General features: G+C 43.5%; 1 protein-coding gene across 1 annotated transcript in view; it reads left to right on the top strand.

Moving 5' to 3' along the window:
• LOC137367132 (G-protein coupled receptor family C group 6 member A-like) overlaps positions 1 to 9,803 on the top strand; it is a 48,599-nt gene extending 38,796 nt beyond the window's left edge. Inside the window, exons 6-7 of the mRNA XM_068028571.1 lie at positions 6,054 to 6,171; positions 8,698 to 9,803. Coding sequence (XP_067884672.1) covers positions 6,054 to 6,171; positions 8,698 to 9,803 — 1,224 coding nt within the window. The remainder of the gene's footprint in view (positions 1 to 6,053; positions 6,172 to 8,697) is intronic.
• Positions 9,804 to 18,833: the final 9,030 nt, after the last annotated feature.

Here is an 18,833-nt window from a genome sequence, read left to right as displayed (position 1 = left end):
GCTGTCTAAGGAGCCTTGGTGCATTGTTGCAGTGCATCTTGTAGATGGCACACACTGCTGCGACCATGCGTCGGTGGTGGAGGGAGTGAATGTTTGTAGATGGGGTGACTTTCAAGCGGGCTGCTTTGTCCTGGATGGTGTCGAGCTTCTTGAGTGTTGTTGGAGCTGCACCCATCCAGGCAAGTGGAGAGTATTCCATCACATTACTGGCATGTGTCGTAGATGGTGGACAGGCTTTGGGGAGACAGGAGGTGAGTTACTCACCTCAGGATTCCTAGCCTCTGACCTGCTCTTGTAGCCACGGTATTTATATGGCTACTCCAGTTCAGTTTCTGGTCAATGGTAGCCCCCAGGATGTTGACAGTGGGTGATTCAGATTGAATCTCAAGGAGAAATGGTTAGATTCTCTCTTGTTGGAGATGGTCATTGCCTGGCACTTGTGTGGCACGAATGTTACTTGCCACTTATCAGCCCAAGCCTGAATATTGTCCTGGTCTTGTTGCATTTCTACACGGACTGCTTCAGTATTTGAGGAGTTGCGAATGGTGCTGAACATTGTGCAATCATCAGCGAACATCCCCACTTCTGACCTTATGATTGAAGGAAGGTCATTGTTGAAGCAGCTGAAGATGGTTGGGCCTAGGACAGTACCCTGAGGAACTCCTGCTGTGATGTCCTGGAGCTCAGATGATTGACCTCCAACAACCACAACCATCTTCCTTTGTGCTAGGTATGACTTCACCAGCAGAGAGTTTTCTCCTGATTCCCATTGACTTCAGTTTTGCTCGGGCTCCTTGATGAAATACTCGGTCAAATGCTGCCTTGATGTCAAAGGCGGTCACTCTCACCTCACCTCTTGAGTTCAGCACTTTTGTCCATGTTTGAACCAAGGCTGTAATGATGTCAGGAGCTGAGTGGCCCAGGCAGAACCCAAACTGAATATCACCGAGCAGGTTATTGCTGAGCAAGTATCGCTTGACAGCACTGTCAATGACACCTTCCATCACTTTACTGATGATTGAGAGTAGGCTGATGGGGCGGTAATTGGTCGGGTTGGACTGGTCCTGCTTTTTGTGTACAGGACAAACCTGGGCAATTTTCCACATTGCCTGATAGATGAAAGTGTTGCAGCTGTACTGGAACAGCTTGGCTAGGGGTGTGGCAAGTTCTGGAGTACAGGCCTTCAGTACTATTGTCGGAATATTGTTAGGGCCCATAGCCTTTGCAGTATCCAGTACCTTCAGTCATTTCTTGATATCACGTGGAGTGAATCGAATTGGCCGAGGTCTGGCATCTGTGATGCTGGGGACTTCAGGAGGAGGCCGAGATGGATCATCAACTCGGCATTTCTGGCTGAAGATTGTTGCAAATGCCTCAGCCTTACCTGTTGCACTGATAGGCTGGGCTCCCCATCATTGAGGATGGAGATATTCATGGAGCCACCTCCTCCAGTTCGTTGTTTAATTGTCCACCACCATTCACGGAGAATCTGGCAGGACTGCAGAGCTTAGATCTGATCCGTTGGTTATGGGATCGCTTAGCTCTGTCTATTGCATGCTGTTTGTGCAGATTGGCATGCAAATATTCCTGTGTGGTAGCTTCACCAGGTTGACATCTCATTTTGAGATATGCCTGGTGCTGTTCCTGGCATGCCCTCCTGCACTCTTCATTGAACCAGGGTTGGTCTCCTAGCTTGATGCTAATGATAGAGTGAGGGATATGCCGGGCCACAAGGTTACAGATTGTGGTTGAGTACAATTCTGCTGCTGTTGACGGTCCACAGCGCCTCATGGATGCCCAGATTTGCATTGCTAGATCTGTTCGAAATCTATCCCATTTAGCACGGTGGTAGTACCGCACAACACGAAGGAGGGTTTTCTCAATGTGAAGGCGGGTCTTCGTCTGCACAAGGACTGTGCACTGGTCACTCCTACCAATATTGTCATGGACAGATGCATCTGCAGCAGGCAGATTGGTGAGGACAAGTATGTTTTTCCCTCTTTTTGGTTCCCTCACCACCTGTCGCAGACCCAATCTAGCAGCTATGTCCTTTGGGACTCAGCCAGCTTGGTCAGTAGTGGTGCTACCGAGCCACTCTTGGTGATGGACATTGAAGTCCAGCACCGAGAGTACATTCGGTGCCCTTGCCACCCTCAGTGCTTTCTCCAAGTGGTGTTCAACATGGAGGAGTACTGACTCATCAGCTGTGGGAGGGCAGTAGGTGGTAATCAGCAGGAGGTTTCCTTGCCCATGTTTGACCTGATGCCATGAGACTTCATGGGGTTCGGAGGTGATGTTGAGGACTCCCAGGCAAACCCCCTTCCTACTGTATACCACTGTGCTGCCACCTCTGCTGGGTCTGGCCTGCCAGTGAGACAGGACATACCCGGGGATGGTGATGGCAGTGTCTGAGACATTGTCTGTAAGGTATGATTCCGTGAGTAGGACTATGTCAAGCTATTGCTTGACTAGTCTGTGGGACAGCTCTCCCAACTTTGGCACAAGCCCCCAGATATTCGTAAGGAGGACTTTGCAAGGTCGAGGTTTGCTGTTGTCATTTCCGGTGCCGAGGTGGATGCCGGGTGGTCCGTCCGGTTTCATTCTTTTTTATTGACTTCGTAGCAGTTAGATACAACTGAGTGGCTTGCTAGGCCATTTCAGAGGGCATGTAAGCATCAACCACATTGTTGTGGGTCTGGAGTCACATGTAGGCCAGACCAGGTAAGGATGGCAGATTTCCTTCCCTGGAGGACATTAGCAAACCAGATGGGTTTTTACAACAATCGACAATGTTTTCATGGCCATCATTAAACTAGGTTTTAATTCCAGAGTTATTAATTGAATTCAAGTTCCACCTTCTACTGTGGTGGGATTCAAACCCATATCCCCAGAGCAATACCCTGGGTCTCTGGGTTTCTCGTCCAGTGACAATATGACTACGCCACCACCTCACGATTCCTCCTTATGATTCTGTGTCAATTCTTGTCTAATGACACTGCACAGTAGTCTTAGGACATTTCCCTATGTTAAAGGCGATATATAATTGCATATTGTAATGGTTGTAGATGTGTATACTCAGGATCACTTCCTCAAACTTAATTCTATAATATTTCCCACCATTTATTTTACACTCAACAGCTGCTCACTGCAGTGATACTATTTCAACCAACAGAGGGTGCTAGTGGACTATAAATCACATACACTGGCGCCATTAAGGACACTAAGAAATTTGATTTTCCCCACCTTAGGCTGCTGATGTTAGAAGTGAGGAGTGTCCATAGTTCCATGATCACAGCTGTAGAATTCATAAACTTTTGATTGCAATATCCCTTAACTACAAAAGGTGCTATTGGAAAAAAAATGTGATATTGGTATGACTTTGATATTCCAATGCAGTAAATAAAAATATTATTTTTAGTAAGGCACATAAGGCATAAATCTGGGTGAAGAGTGCCTATAATCAATGCAGACAGCAAGCAAAACATTTCAACGAGTGCCAGTCAGTAAGTGCAACTTAAAAGCATCCAAATTTGGAGAATGTCCAGTGGGAGAACATGCTGTAATATCAACACAACAGCAATAAGTGATGGTGGAGGCTTGGATCCTTTGCTCTGCTGGGAAGATACTGGCTGACCTACTGTAGGGAGCTGCAAAACAAAGCAAAACACCCAGCCCTTGACCCCTAGATGCTTTGAGGCCAGAGTGACTGACTGGGGATAAAATAAAGAGATTTAATACCTTACAACTACAAAAGCTTGAGTTTCAGAAAATGCTTATGTTGGGAATGCATATATTTAATATTTTTATCTCTGGCATTTTCTCAGATGTAACCACCAATGGAATTTTGAAGAAAATATTTTAATAATATTATTAGTTACGCAACAGCCAGGTGACATACCCTGATACAATCATCCCAATTTATTCCAGCATGCTGTTCCACTCAAAATGTTTCAGATCCAAATCTAAACTGCAAATTTGTACTGTCTTATAATAAAAGTTACAATCTTAAGATGTGTAAGAATGAAGGATAGCCCTATTTCTTTAAGCCTTATCAAACTTCACCATGCAACATTACCAGATTAACTTGTTAATAATTGTTGGGTATTTGAGGGGATAAGAAGATCTCAAGTCAGCAGCAGAGATATTTCCTTGGTATTAACTCTCACTCACTCGCTCTTTTCCTGGTTTCCCCGGTTCCTATAACATACAGCATGCTTAGTTCATGACATCATTGTTAACAGCACAAGAAGCTAAGAAGGTATGGAATAACCATTGTGCAATCAAGACCATAGACCATACGATCTGCCCTTTGTGACTCTATTCATGAACAATCATGTCGCATGGAGAATTTGGACTTCTGTGTATCCAGTCCTATTTTAGAAAGTTAATCATTATACCATTTAATTATTTTTTCTGGAATTGATTCTGTTACTCAGTGAGAAAAAAAAGCTTTAAATCTTTAGCCTTGCTTGAGGCTTGTTAATTTTGTATTCATGTACTAGTTTTGTGATCACAATCTCAGTTCAATAACCTCCTTACATCTACACTAATTAGGCATTTCATCATTTTAACCTTTAGACTGTCATATATCCTGGGAAATGAATGTGCTCTGGGATCAGATAACTTTATTTCGGGTCACACAGCATGATATTAAATTAAACACTCATATTACAACAATAATTGTCAGTAGCAGGTTTACTACTATAATATCCATCCTACATAACCAAAATGAACACTTAATATCGTTAAAAGTAAAAAAAAATTTAAAATCACTTGAGTTCTTCTTACTCTGGTCCCCTCCAAATCTCTCTTCTTTCCCACTATCTTTTCTATTTTCATTTTTTGCAATTAATTTTATCTATTTTTCTGCCTAGTTTTGCTTATCCTATTTATTCTAACACCCAGTCCTTCATTCTTTTTCAAACTTCTACTTGCTTGTTTTGTTGTCAATTTCCTCCCCTGGTGCTCCTGAAGGTGTGTCTTTTGGTGCATGTCCTTTACTCAGCATTTTGATTAATTAAAAGTGATGCAGCAAGAGCAAAATAAACACCCAAGGAAATTGCTTTGTATATATTGTTTGATAGCATATTTAACATATGTTATTTCCTTGTAACATGCGGTGAAATAAATTCAAATTGACTGCAGAATAGCACCTTTCATGACATCCCTAAGTGCTTCACAGACAGTGAATTATTTTTGCAGCAGTCACTGTAGTAATGGAGGAAATGCAGCAGCCAATTTGCACACATCAAACTCCAACAAAAATCAATGTGGTAATGACTAGATAAACTTTTTATGATGTTGATTGAGGGATAAATATTGGATAGGACACAGGGGATAACTCCTCGACTATTCTTCAAAATTTGATCGTTTACATTCACCTAATAGAGCAGACAATTTAACATCACATCCAAAAGGCAGCACAGCACTCCACTGGAGTGTTATGCCTTGATTGGGACTTACACCCCAACCTTCTGGCTCAGTGCCCAGAGGGCTACCAACTGAGCCACAGTTAATACAAGTAGAACCTTTGAGTTCAAGAAAGCCCATTGCCTCTCATCCTTTGTTTTAACACCAGCCACATGAATAAAGCTACAAATTTATCTGATAAATTGCATAGAGCAAAGTCGGAAGGAGTTTGATTCAAAGATATACCAAATTTCAAATCACAAATAATGTTGATACACATCTTACTCCGACCTCTTCTGTGCCACTTTCTTGTACCACAGTTCTTCCTATGTGCTACCCTATAGACAAAATAATCCTTGTTGTGTTTTAGATATCTATTTTGACATTTATTTCATTTTCTCTTTTCAGTTTTCTTTCCATACATATACAGAACCCAACTCCAAGACATATTTGTTAGTATTATTTATAGGATTTTTCAGTACCTTTATCCTGCCACCAGTAGGATTGCATTAAGGAGAAAATTGGGTCATGAGGCATGTCCCCGTATTAAAAACTTAAAAAAGATTAAACATTCTTGCAAATATGGCCTACATTAATGTTTGCTGGATATCAATTTTAATGTGTACTTGGTCTGTTTTCCACAGAATGTATTTTCTAACTGCTCAAAGATGTGTAAAGCTGGAGAAAGGAAGAAGCCTGGTGTTCCCGTGTGCTGTTATGAGTGTGTACCCTGTGAAAGGAATCATTTTTCTTCACAGAATGGTAAATGTTTCCGTATTTTATGTGAACATTGAGAACAACAGCTACTGACCTTTATATAGTGCTGTTCACATAATGAAATGTCTGAAGGAAATTTGAAGGTCAAACAGTGGACACTAAGTTAGAAGTAAGAGAAAAGCCTTTCTGCAGGGCTCCTCCCACTTCTCTGCCACAGCTTTAGCAGAAGAAACATGTAAACCCTGAAAAGAAAAATGGGTAAACACTGTTACAGCAATCAAGTGGGAGAACCCCTGCAGAAATTCACCCCTGTGGTCAGAGAGAGGAGTATTGAGTAGGTTATTGATAAAGAGGAAGAGGTAGAAAGGTGAAGAAGTTTAAGAAGAGAATTTTAGAGAGCGTGGGCATGGTGGCTTGTGAAAACAGAAGGATTGTGCAATAAATGCCCTGGGAAACAATGAAGGTCAGTAAGGACAGGAGGGATGGGTATGCACGATTTTGTGCAGGATATGCATGGACCACAGAGTTCTGCATGGCCTGACATTTAGTAGAGTGGAGCTACAAAGTCCAGCAAGAAGAGAATTGGTGAAACTAAGCCTTGGGGTGACAAAGAAAAACTAATCTTAAAACTGTATTTGCAGGAATTTCCACACCTGTTTGACAATTACTGTGGGGAACTGTCTTCACAGGATACCAGGTCAACAAAAAGCTAGATGGGGAAAGCACATAAAAACTGCATAGCATGGCTAAGAAAATATCACCATTGTTGTAAAATACAATAGTTGAACTAAAACTATGCAAAATTTCCATAATTGCTTCTATGGTCAGACTGCACTTTAAATATTGCACTTGGTTATCATCACCAATGCACAAGGAAAACATTCAATCCCTGGAAGCAGTGGAGACAAAGATCACAAATCCTAGTCGGGAGAAATTGTCATGAAAAGTTAAGCTTTGACAGAAGGTGAATGAGAGGGTATCTTCTAGAGATATACAAAATACTAAATGGAATAGAAAAGGTTGATTCTGACCATTAAAACTGGTAAAAGGCTAATTCAAGACCGAAGTCCCTTATCACTTTCTATGACTCTTACTCACCTGTTATTCTTGTATGTTATCTTAAGCAAAATCCAGACTTACCACATTGATCTAGTTGGTTGCTGAACCAGACAGACCAACTCCCAAATTCTATCTCTGGTTTGTGCTAATTTAGATGGCCTCAGTCAGGATGCTAGTTAACCTCTACGGCCCTGGATTAGGGCATAGAAAATTGTCCAGGGCTCCTTGCTGTGAGGATAACATGTTTCTTGGTTCCAGCAAATGAACTTCTGCTTTTGCTGTTATTTATCCACATAGAAATCGCTGCACTTTTAAAATTAATTCTATGTGAAAGGCTTAGAGATCTTTCTGAGGGACATGATAAAGCATTATATAAATATACCTTTTATTGATACAAATAGTTGTCTTGTGAACATTTTATATCTCTCCACTCATTAAAAATCTGAAGGCAATGTGGAAATGGGCTTGTGTCTGGCAGATGACTTTTATATAGATAAATATAGCATTATTCATTTTGATAGAAACCACCACAAGTATGTGTGCATCCTACAGGGCATGATGCTCAAGACTGTTGAGCAAGAGAAAGACCTGGGTGTATTACTGCATGAGTCAATTAAGGTCCATTACCACTGCCACGAGGCTATTGCAAAAACAAATAGGGTGCTAGGATATATTGCCATGATAATTAGAACAGAAACAGTATTATTCTACTTCTGGATAAGGTCTTGGTCAAGCCTCTTCTAGAATACTGTGGCCTGGATTTTGCTGTGAGTGGCTTTTGCCATTCACCTCACGTACAGTTGCCCATAGACTTTTCAAGAGCTTGTCAATGGAGATTTCTAGTAATTGAGTGACTGATCCAGTGTGGCACCCTCTACAGGGGATCTGTGAATAAGGAAAGCAGCAGAGAAACTCTTCAACCAATCAAATCAAGGAATCCTCACTGAGGCATAGAGACTGCAAAGCAGGAAGTAAAAAACAGGACATACAAATTACATTTAAATCATCGTACAGGAAGAGACATAAAAGAGAACAATAGAAAAAAAAAGTCAAATTTGTTTTTTTTAATTGAGCAGCATAAATTTTCTTCTGAGAGAATGAGACTCCACAATTGCAAAATTAATCGTTCAGGGCCAGTGAGGTTGTTCATCAGTAATTATCACTTAATACACCATTATACACCTTAGTTACACCAGATTGAATAAGCCCTAACGTCTTCATCCATCTTTAGTACAAGAATAGTAGGTAAGTAGCCCGAGGTCAGACCATTACAGAGATTACTGTGAAAATTCAATTGTGCAGCCTATGGAGGAGGGTGCAACTTGCGGATTTCCTTGTTTCACTGCAATATACAGAAGCCAGAGTTAGAGATTCTACCACTAAAAATGTGAAAAATCCTGTAAAATAAAGGCTTCTTTAAAGTTGTGTATGGAATTGTGGTATAATGATAACTTAAAACAGTTTAAAATCACCGGTTTACTGTTGTAAATGTTTTTTTATCATCCATTATAGATACAGCTGAGTGTCACAAATGCCCAAAGGAACAATGGTCCCATGAGAACAGTGTAAAATGCATTGACAAAACCATCGAGATTCTTCAATGGACAGACAGCTTTGCTATTACACTAATTGCAATCAGTGCATTTGGAGTGCTTATAGTTTTTGCAATGACAGTAATCTTTACAAAGAATTTGAACACACCTGCTGTAAAAGCTGCAGGCGGGAAACTCTGTTATCTAATTCTAATCTCATTGGTTCTTAGCTTTGGCAGTGTTGGATTTTTTGTTGCAGAACCAACAGACCAGATATGCAAAATCAGGCAGCCTGCCTTTGGTATAAGTTTCACACTTTGTATGTCATGTATTTTATTGAAAACCTTTAGGATCATTTTGGCTTTTAAATTTAAACCCAACATCCATGGAAAGCTGGTGCATTTGCACAAGCCAATCCTTATTACATCAGTTGGAACAGGAATCCAAGTAATAATTTGTACACTTTGGCAAGTGTTTCAAGGTTCACACCCTGAGAAAATTTATGATGTTAAGAAGATATTCCTAAGATGTAATGAAGGCTCTTACATTGCATTTGGTGCAATGATAGGGTACCTAGCCATTATTGCATGTTTGTGCTTCATATTTGCTTTCAAAGGAAGAAAGTTGCCAGGAAGCTACAATGAGGCTCGGTTTACCACATTCAGCATGCTTATTTACCTAATAGTGTGGATTTCTTTTGTAATAGTATATGTTAATATTAACACGCAAGGCAATAAGTATGTCCCAACTGTTGAAATTGTTGCAATTTTAGCTTCAAATTATGGTATTTTATGTTGCCATTTTATTCCAATTGGTTATATCATCTGTTTTAGGGCAAAAAAGAATACTGAAGAAAGCTATAGCATTGCTCTGCAAAAAAAGTACAAAAGCACAAAACATAAGGTGGAAGGGACTCAGGGGGCTAAGCAAGAATGCAACAGTAAACCAGATACCCCAGGATTATTGTCATTAGTACACCCAACCTTTCCTACTCCCTGTAAAAATGTACACAATCATACATTACTAAGCGAGCAGAATCCTAGGTGTACTCAGATCTCTGTTAGAAAAAGATGCAACAGTTGTTAAATATTAATCACACAAATAATGCCGACATCTAGAAATTAATTTGAAATGAAGGCACCATTTTTCATCATGTAGAATACAATTTTCATGTAAAATCTCTAATTAGCTTTTCCTTAATTCATAAAAGATTGTGTTTACACTTTAAAAACTACAGAGGCGAACAGAACAGCCTGGAATTTATGGTTGTAATGACAGCGAAAACTGTCAGCATTCGCCATCATTATTATGTAAAACAGACAGCAACTTCTTTCGGCTGCACGAGCAGTTAAACGCAGGAATCCGGAAGTTGCATTCAGTCATACCCTGCTCCTCCACAGGGTGCGCTATTGCAGTCTTCGCTGCTGCAACCAGCACAGAATCAGTGATCTGGCATGAACTTCAACTTTTTACTGCTTGTCACAATATCCCTTGCGGATGGCGCCAGAATCCATCACTAAGATCGCCTATTTCCACCTCCCTAACATTACCCGACTTTGCCCCATCTCAGCTTATCTGCTGCCAAAACCCTCATTCATGCCTTTGTTACCTCTAGATTATTCTTGACTATTCCAATGCACTCGTGGCTGGTCTCCCACATTCTACCCTCTGTAAACTTCAAGTCATCCAAAACTCTGCTGCTTGTGTCTTAACTCGCACCAAGTCTCACTCTATCAGCCCTGTGCTCGCTGACCTACACTGGCTCCTGGTCAAGCAAAGTCTTGATTTTAAAATGCTCATCTCTGCTTTGACGGGATGTCACTGAATGGCTGCAGGACACACTGAAGGGGGAGGGTGATAAGGCAGAGGTCATGGTACATGTTGGTATGAATGACATAGGTAGAAAGAGGGATGAGGTCTTGCATCAAGAATTCAGGGAGTTAGGCAGTAAACTAAAAAGCAGGACCTCTCGGTTGTAATCTCTGGATTACTCTCAGTGCCACGTGCTAGCCAGTATAGAAATAGGAGAATAGCACAGATGAATGCGTGGCTTAAGAGTTGGTGCAGGAGGGAGGGTTTTAGATTCCTGGACCACTGGGGCCGTTTCTGGGGAAGGTGAGACCTGTACAAGCGGGACGGTCTACATCTGAACCAGAGAGGGACTAACATCCTTGCTGGCGGGTTTGCTAGTGCTGTTGGGAGGAGTTTAAACTAATTTGGCAGAGGGAGGGGATGCAGACTCCTAGCAGAATAGGGACACAGCTAAACACAGGAAAGCAAACAAGTCAGAGGGAATACCGCGGAAGTAAGTTTCAAGGGAGTAAGACCAGGATGGATGGCCTCTACTTTAATGCCAGGAGTATTACAGGTAAAACGGATGAGTTAAGGGCAAGGATTGACACGTGAAATTGTGATATAGTAGCCATCACGGAGACATGGTTGAGGGAGGGGCAGGATTGGCAGCTCAATATCCCAGGATATAGAATCTTCAGGCGAGACAGAGGAGGGGGTAAGAGGGGGCATTGCAATATTAGTTAAGGAGTCAGTTACTGCAGTAAGGAGAGATGATATATTGGAGGGAGCATCAAATGAGGCTTGATGGGTAGAGTTTAGGAATAAAAAAGGGACAGCCACATTGCTAGGTGTTTATTATAGACCCCCAGATAGTCAGCGGGAAATTGAGGAGCAAATATGTACGCAATTCGCAGAGGTGTGTAAAAATAATAATAGGGTAATATATTAGGTGATTTCAACTTTCCCAACATTAATTGGGATAGCCGTCGTGTTAAGGACTTAGATGGAGTGGAGTTCTTAAAATGTATACAGGAGAACTTTTTAGCTCAATATGTAGAGGATCCAACAAGGGAGGGTGCAGTGCTGGACCTAATTCTGGGGAATGAAGCCGGACAGGTGGTTGATGTGTTGATGGGGGAACATTTTGGTGATAGCGACCACAACATGGTACAATTTAAGCTTGTTATGGAGAAAGAAATAGACAAGTTGCAAAAAAAGGTTTTTGGATTGGGGGAGAGAGAATTTTAGTAAAATAAGTCAGGATCTGGCCAAGGTAGACTGGAAAGAGTTACGTCGGAAAATCTACAGAAGAGCAGTGGGGGGCATTCAGAAAGGAAATGGGGAGGGTACAGGCCCAACATGTTCCCTCTAGGGTAATAGGTAGGAGCAACAAGCTCAGAGAACCACGGATGACAAGAAACATTCAGGGTACGATGAGAAGGAAAAGAGAAGGCTTTTAGTGGAGTACAGAAAGTGTAAGATGGAGCTTAAGAAAGCAATTAGGAAAGCAAAGAGGGGATATGAGAAAGCTCTGGCTGGTAAAAGTAGGGAAAATCCCAAGATATTCTATAAGTATATCAATGGGAAGAGGATAACCAGGGAAAGAGTAGGACCCATTAGGGACCAAGGGGGAAATCTGTTGGTGGAGCCAGAGGACATTGGTAGGGTGTTGAACAAATATTTCACGTCTGTCTTCACCCAAGAGAATGAGGATGTAGATATGGAACTTAGAAAGAGAGACTGTGAGGTGCTTGAGCAAATTGTTATAGCGAGTGACAAGGTATTGGAGGTTTTGGAAGGCTTAAAAGTGGACAAATCTCCAGGTCCGGATGATTTGTGTCCCAAGATGCTGTGGGAGGCGAGGGTGGAGATTGCAGGGGCTCTGACCCAAATTTTTAATTCCTCTCTGGCCACGGGGGAGGTGCCAGAGGACTAGAGAACAGCTAATGTGGTCCCACTATTTAAGAAAGGTTGTAGAGATAAGCCAGGGAACTACAGACCAGTGAGTCTCACTTCAGTGGTAGGGAAACTATCGGAAAAAATTCTGAAGGAGAGAATCTATCACCACTTGGAGAGGCAAAATTTGATTAGGAATAGTCAGCATGGCTTTGTCAGAGGGAGGTCATGCCTAACAAATTTGATTGAATTTTTTGAGGATGTGACCAGGTGTGTAGATGAGGGTAGTTTATGTAGTTTACATGGATTTCAGCAAAGCCTTTGACAAGGTCCCACATGGGAGACTTATCAAGAAAGCAAATGCACATGGGATACAGGGTAACTTGATAAGGTGGATTCAAAATTGGCTTAGCTGTAGGAGACAGAGAGTGATGACAGACGGTTGTTTTAGTGACTGGAAGCCAGTGTCCAGTGACATACCACAGGGATCTGTGCTGGGTCCCCTATTGTTTGTCATTTATATAAACGACATAGATGACTATGTGGGGGGTAGGATCAGTAAGTTCGCGGATGACACAAAGATTGGCCGAGTGGTTAACAGTGAGGTGGAGTGTCTTAGGTTACAGGAAGATATAGATGGGATGGTCAAATGGGCAGAAAAGTGACAGATGGAATTTAACCCTGTAAAGTGTGAGGTGATACACTTTGGAAGGAGTAATGTGACACGGAAGTATTCAATGAATGGCCTGACACTGGGAAGTTCTGAGGAACAAAGGGACCTTGGTGTGTTTGTCCATAGATCTCTGAAGGCAGAAGGGCAGGTTAATAGGGTGGTGAAAAAGGCATATGGGACACTTGCCTTTATCAATCGAGGCATAGATTACAAAAGCAGGGAGGTCATGTTGGAGTTGTACAGACTTTGGTAAGGCCACAGCTGGAGTACTGTGTGCAATTCTGGTCGCCACATTATAGGTAGGATATGATTGCACTGGAGGGGGTGCAGAGGCAATTCACCAGGATGTTGCCTGGGATGGAACATTTAAGCTATGAAGAGATGTTGGATAGGCTTGGGTTGTTTTCACTGGAGCAGAGAAGACTGAGGGGTGACCTGATCGAGGTGTACAAGATTATGAGGGGCATGGACAGGGTGGATAGGGAGCAGCTGTTCCCCTTTGTTAAAGGGTCAGTTACGAGGGGACACAAGTTTAAGATGAAGAGCGGGAGGTTTACAGGGGATTTGAGGACAAACATTTTTACCCAGAGGTGGTGACAGTCTGGAATGCACTGCCTGGGAGAGTGGTAGATGCAGGTTGTCTCACATCCTTTAAAAAGTACCTGGATGAGCACTTGGCACGTCATAACATTCAAGGCTATGGGCCAAGTGCTGGCAAATGGGATTAGCTAGACAGGTCAGGTGTCTTTAATGCATCGGTGTAGACTCGATGGGCCGAAGGGCCTCTTCTGCACAGTATTATTCTGTGATTCTGTGAAATCCTTCCCTGGTCTCGCCCTTCCCTACCTCTGGAATCTGCTCCAGTCCCACAACCCTCCAAGATCTCTGCGCTCCTCTAATTCTGGCCTCTTGAGCATTTTAATCGCAACGCCATTGCTGGTCATGCTTTCAGCTGCCTGGGCCCTAAGCTCTGGAATTGCATCCTTAAACCTCTCTGTATCTCTACCTCTCTTTCCTCCTTTAAGACATTCCTTAAAACCTACATCTTTGACCAAGCTTTTGATCATCTGACCTAATATCTCCTTTTGAGGCTCAGTGTCATACTTAGGCCTGAATTTTAGTCACGCACCGCGCTCCACGGTGGCGCGCTTTGAACTTGGCGGCATGCCCGCATTCAGCAGCGGCCGCTGAGCCCCCTTGATATGACGCGCAAGGGCTCATTAGCATCACTGCGACATGCTGCCCCCCGTCCCCCCACCATATTACGTGGGGAGATACGGGACACCTGGCACAGTGAGGAAACTTTTGACAGCTGTGAGGCAGATGCTGGGGTCCTATTTAAAGCGCCCCAGCACCTGCTTCCTGACAGCTGTCAAAGAAATATTTACCTCACTGTTGAAGAGTGGGGCTGCTGTCAAAATAGCAGCAAAGCAGAAAGTGCTGGAGAAATCCAGCAGGTCAGGCAGCATCTGTGAAGAGAGAAGCAGAGTTAACTTGACCAAGTTCACAGACCTGAAAGTTAACTCTGCTTCTCTCTCCACAGATGCCGCCTGACCTGCTGAGTTTCCCCAGCACTTCCTGCTTTGCTGCCACATACTTACCCTGCTGTGTCCCAGTGTCCTGTGAAGTTGTGATCCTCTTCTTCCAGTCAAGTGTAACATTCCTTCTTGTAGGCGTGCCACACCTGGGTGAATAATCTTAATTTTGCACATTCCAGGACATGAGACTTAAATGTACCATAAAATACAAAACAGAAATAAAACCATAGTGGAAGAATATCTACATTCGATGGGCTTCTAATCATTTGACTGTGAAAAACCACAAACTAACATGCATTTGGAATCTGTACTCATTACTTTGCTAACTGTTGTGTGAAAATACATGTAACCGAAATTAAACGATCTTTGTGAAAAATCAGGAAAATATGTTCATATTCTCGCTGCATTGCCAACTAGAAATATTCCACCAATAATTATGATCCGCTGCTGCAAAAGGAAAGTGCTCGTGATCATGTGTCGATGTGTAATAGTTGAAAAACTATGATAACAGTACAGATTTCCTCTCTAGTCCTGCATTGGTTTTCAAGCATGTGCAAGACAAACCTTGCAGCCAGAAGTTAGAGCAGTTACACGGTGGAGTCACCTTTGCATTTAAAAGATGACACCAAAAACCGAGGATGGCAGAGGGGTGCTCTAGGTTTGCCCCACAGTTCAGTGAAGCCTCCCTGCTCACTCTCCTCCAGGCTGTGCAGGTAATGCGGGCGATCCTTTTCTCCAGCGGTGGTAAGAAGAGGCCATCCCACCTGAACAAGGCAGTCTGGCTGGAGATGGCAGAGGAGGTGAGTAGCCGTGGGGCCATCTGGCGTCAAAGGGTCCAATGCCGGAAGAGGATGAACGAGCACTCCTCCAGCCAAACGGGGTTCTCTAGGCATCGTGCACACAGGGTATGAGCGCCAAAGTCATTGACAGCCAAATGGCAATCAGATCAGCAGCATTCTTCGAGTCAGACTGCTAGCGCAGAGGTTGCACTGAGAAGGGGCACTCGCAAGCGTTAACAGAGAACACACTGACACAAATGGGAATGCATGGGTGTCACAGCAATGTAAATATGTCTTTCACTAAATGTTCCTCACTAACATGTGTCCTTTTCTCTGTGTGAATGATGTGTGCCAGCATGTAGCACCAATGTTACATCCCTTTGCTCCATTGGCACTTCAGAAGAGACAACGTATACAATAACATCATTGCCCTGCCACAATTATGCATGAGTGTCTCCATGGCTGCTCTGACACAGACATTGGCTCAGTCAGCTGCTGCCTCTAATGGTTTACATAGGGATGCTGCAGATGTGGACTGGTGCACAGCAGGTGAGCAAAGGTGATGTGTGGCTTGCAGAGCTCATGTTGGTTCCTTTGGAGCAGACAGCCTATGTCTGATAAGCTACTGCCGTATATCTATAGCTCACTGCTAGCCCTGCGTGCAGAGCCTGGGTGCCATTTGCCCTCCCATGCATCTTTCCTGTTGTAGGTCCTCAGCATCCTCATAGTCGAAGGAATCCTGTTGACGTCTCTCCTCATCATGCCAGGCCTGATCCTTATTGGGTGCCTAGTTGTTCACAGCTGCAAAGAAAGGAGCTGGCCTTTTCGGCCCGTAGTACAGGGAATCACCCTAACTGTCCAGGCATTGGAAGAACTTTTTCAGCATGCCAATCTCCTGCTCAGTGGTGGCTCTTGTAGCTCAGTGGCTGGCTTTGTATCTCTCCTCTTCAGAAGTGGTGGGGTCTCTCACCAGTGGCAGGAGCCATGTCTGCAAGGGATAGCACTTATCTCCAAGAAGCCACCCCTCCATCTGAGCCAGTTCAGTGAACAGCGGTGGCAGCTGGGGCTGGCGCAGGACCCAAGGGTCATGGCAGTTGCCTGAGAAGCAGTCACAGATTTGCATGAAGCATCTGCGGTAATCACATACCTGCTTCACCTGGATTGAGAGAATTCTTTTAATGGTGATGTGTGCAGGTGGTAGTCTGGTGGGCAGCCTGATGGCTACATGGGCGCAGTCTATGAACTCTAAAACCTTTGATTATGCAGCAATTGTGCCGAAACCAATGGCCCTCTGGGCTTTTCTGTGCGAGTCCGTCCTGAAGCGGACATACTTACTGGCATTCCGGTGCAGGGCATCGGTGACCTCCCTGATGCAGCAGTGCACTGCTGACTGTGTGATTGCACAAAGGTCTCCGGTGGGCCCTGAAATGTTGCACAGGAGTCAAGCTTAAGAGCTGCTGCCACTATGAGGACCACAGGCATAGGATGTTGACCGAAGCCCGTAGGCTGCAGGTCATCTTTGAGCAGGGCACAGAGATGTGTCACCACCCTCTCTACATGTGCAATCACCTCTGACACTGGTGGTCTGACATCCAATGGCATGTTATGTGGGGCCTGTAGATGCAAGGCGACCATAATGGCGAGCTCCCTTTGGGGGCTGCTGCTCATGACCGGGGGCCTCTACGTGGATCGCACCTGCCAGTTGATTTTGCCTCCAGCACATACGGATCCTCAGGAGAAGCAGATCACACAAACTAGGATGAGCCATACCCATTTCTACATGATAAATAAAGTTGTATCCTTCATTTATTCGAAGGTGCTTAACAGGGCAGGGATTGGTGTTGACGGGTACATCAGGTGCTTTCATGGATTAACTATGTGGTGTGCAATGGCATTGCCCATCTCGGCTAACAGTCAGAGTGGCACAGCATGACCACATCAAGATCCTACCAGCTGCAGTGATTGCCTCCACCATCCATATAACCTTAATGCTCTTACCCTTTCTGGCACCCTCCCACACAGGGTGCCTAGAGTGCATTGCTCCTTCACAATGTTATGACCGACCACTCCAGTCAAAGCCCCCAATCAAAATATACGATTCTGATTGTGGTAGGAGAAACGCACTGTTAATTCAATCCCATCCCTCCACAGATCGCCTAACTTATCATTGTAAACTTTGCAAATTAAAGAAAGACCCAGCCAAATTGTACCATCTATTAACCCCCGAATGAGGCTAATCAAACCAGGTGTCTTTAAATCAACAAATTAACTGTTTCATTAAAAAAAACTAAATTCTTAAACACTATGAAGATATAAACAACATTTAAAATAGAACAAAATTAGAGTCCTTGCAAATTTACAATCCAATGTTGCTTGAAATCCTCACAACCATCCGATGGGGGAGAAAAGGTTCTTCCACAGTAGAGCAGTCCGTAGTCTAATTCCACAGTAAGTGATGCTTTCCTTCTCCAGTGAATTTCAACAGTTAACGACTTGCAAACACTTTCAATAGAATCAATCAGACTTCAGAGTTTTTGAGGGAAAAAAGATCGTCACAGTCTAACTTCCCTTCCTTCAGTTTAAATTTCCAGAGATCTCTGTTTTGGCTTGACTTTTTTTAGAATTTTGAGAGATAATAATAATTTAACAGACTAAAATTCTCTTCCTTCAGTTTAAATGGTTGAGAGCTCTTTTTTCAGGTGCCAACACCATCTATGTGTCTGTGTTCTCTGTTAAAACAGACTGTCTTCAACTAAAAAGCCAGTTCAAAATTGAATTGTAACAAATGTATCGCTTGATGCTCACTCTAAGTGGCTGTATTTATGGTAACAAGAATGCACCCTTTGAATCACAGTCTCCAAATGGTTGTATCCAACGGCAACCGAAAATGCATTTTCTCTAACTCCTGAGGCTTGCTGGTTCTTAAAGCAGTACTGATCCTTTGCAAGCCTTAAAGGTACACCGCATATTCCCAGAAAAAAAAACTACAGGACCATGTCAACAAACACAAACAAACGCAGAATGCACACTGTTTACAGAGGTAGGGTACACAGTACCTTCCTTCATGCCTACAGAGCTTTCCCTCCAGTAATCCCAGACCCCCTCCCTCCTCCCTTCCAGAATGCAGAGCTGAGCCCACTATAAATCTGGACTTACCTTCACTGTCCAGTACTGCTGCTTCTGCTGTCCCTTCTGGTTTTCTGTTCATGAACGGGACGGCAGGAGAAAGTGCGGAGTGAGAGATGGCAGGCTGCATAATCTGCAGAGGTAAGTAGCAGATATGGAAATTGGTGTGCTGCCATCGAGCAGCAGAGGGACTGCACCAAGGTCCCCCCACAGCCAGTAATATGCCGCGGGCTCTTCTCGACGTTGTGGATCGAGGCAGGCCTCTCCCCGCAGAATTTAACCGGCCCCTGCACCATGACCCGCAGCGTCG

This window comes from Heterodontus francisci, chromosome 3 (genome assembly GCF_036365525.1).
Source record: "Heterodontus francisci isolate sHetFra1 chromosome 3, sHetFra1.hap1, whole genome shotgun sequence".
NCBI lineage: Eukaryota > Metazoa > Chordata > Chondrichthyes > Heterodontiformes > Heterodontidae > Heterodontus > Heterodontus francisci.
This window is presented reverse-complemented; position numbering and strand designations above follow the sequence as displayed.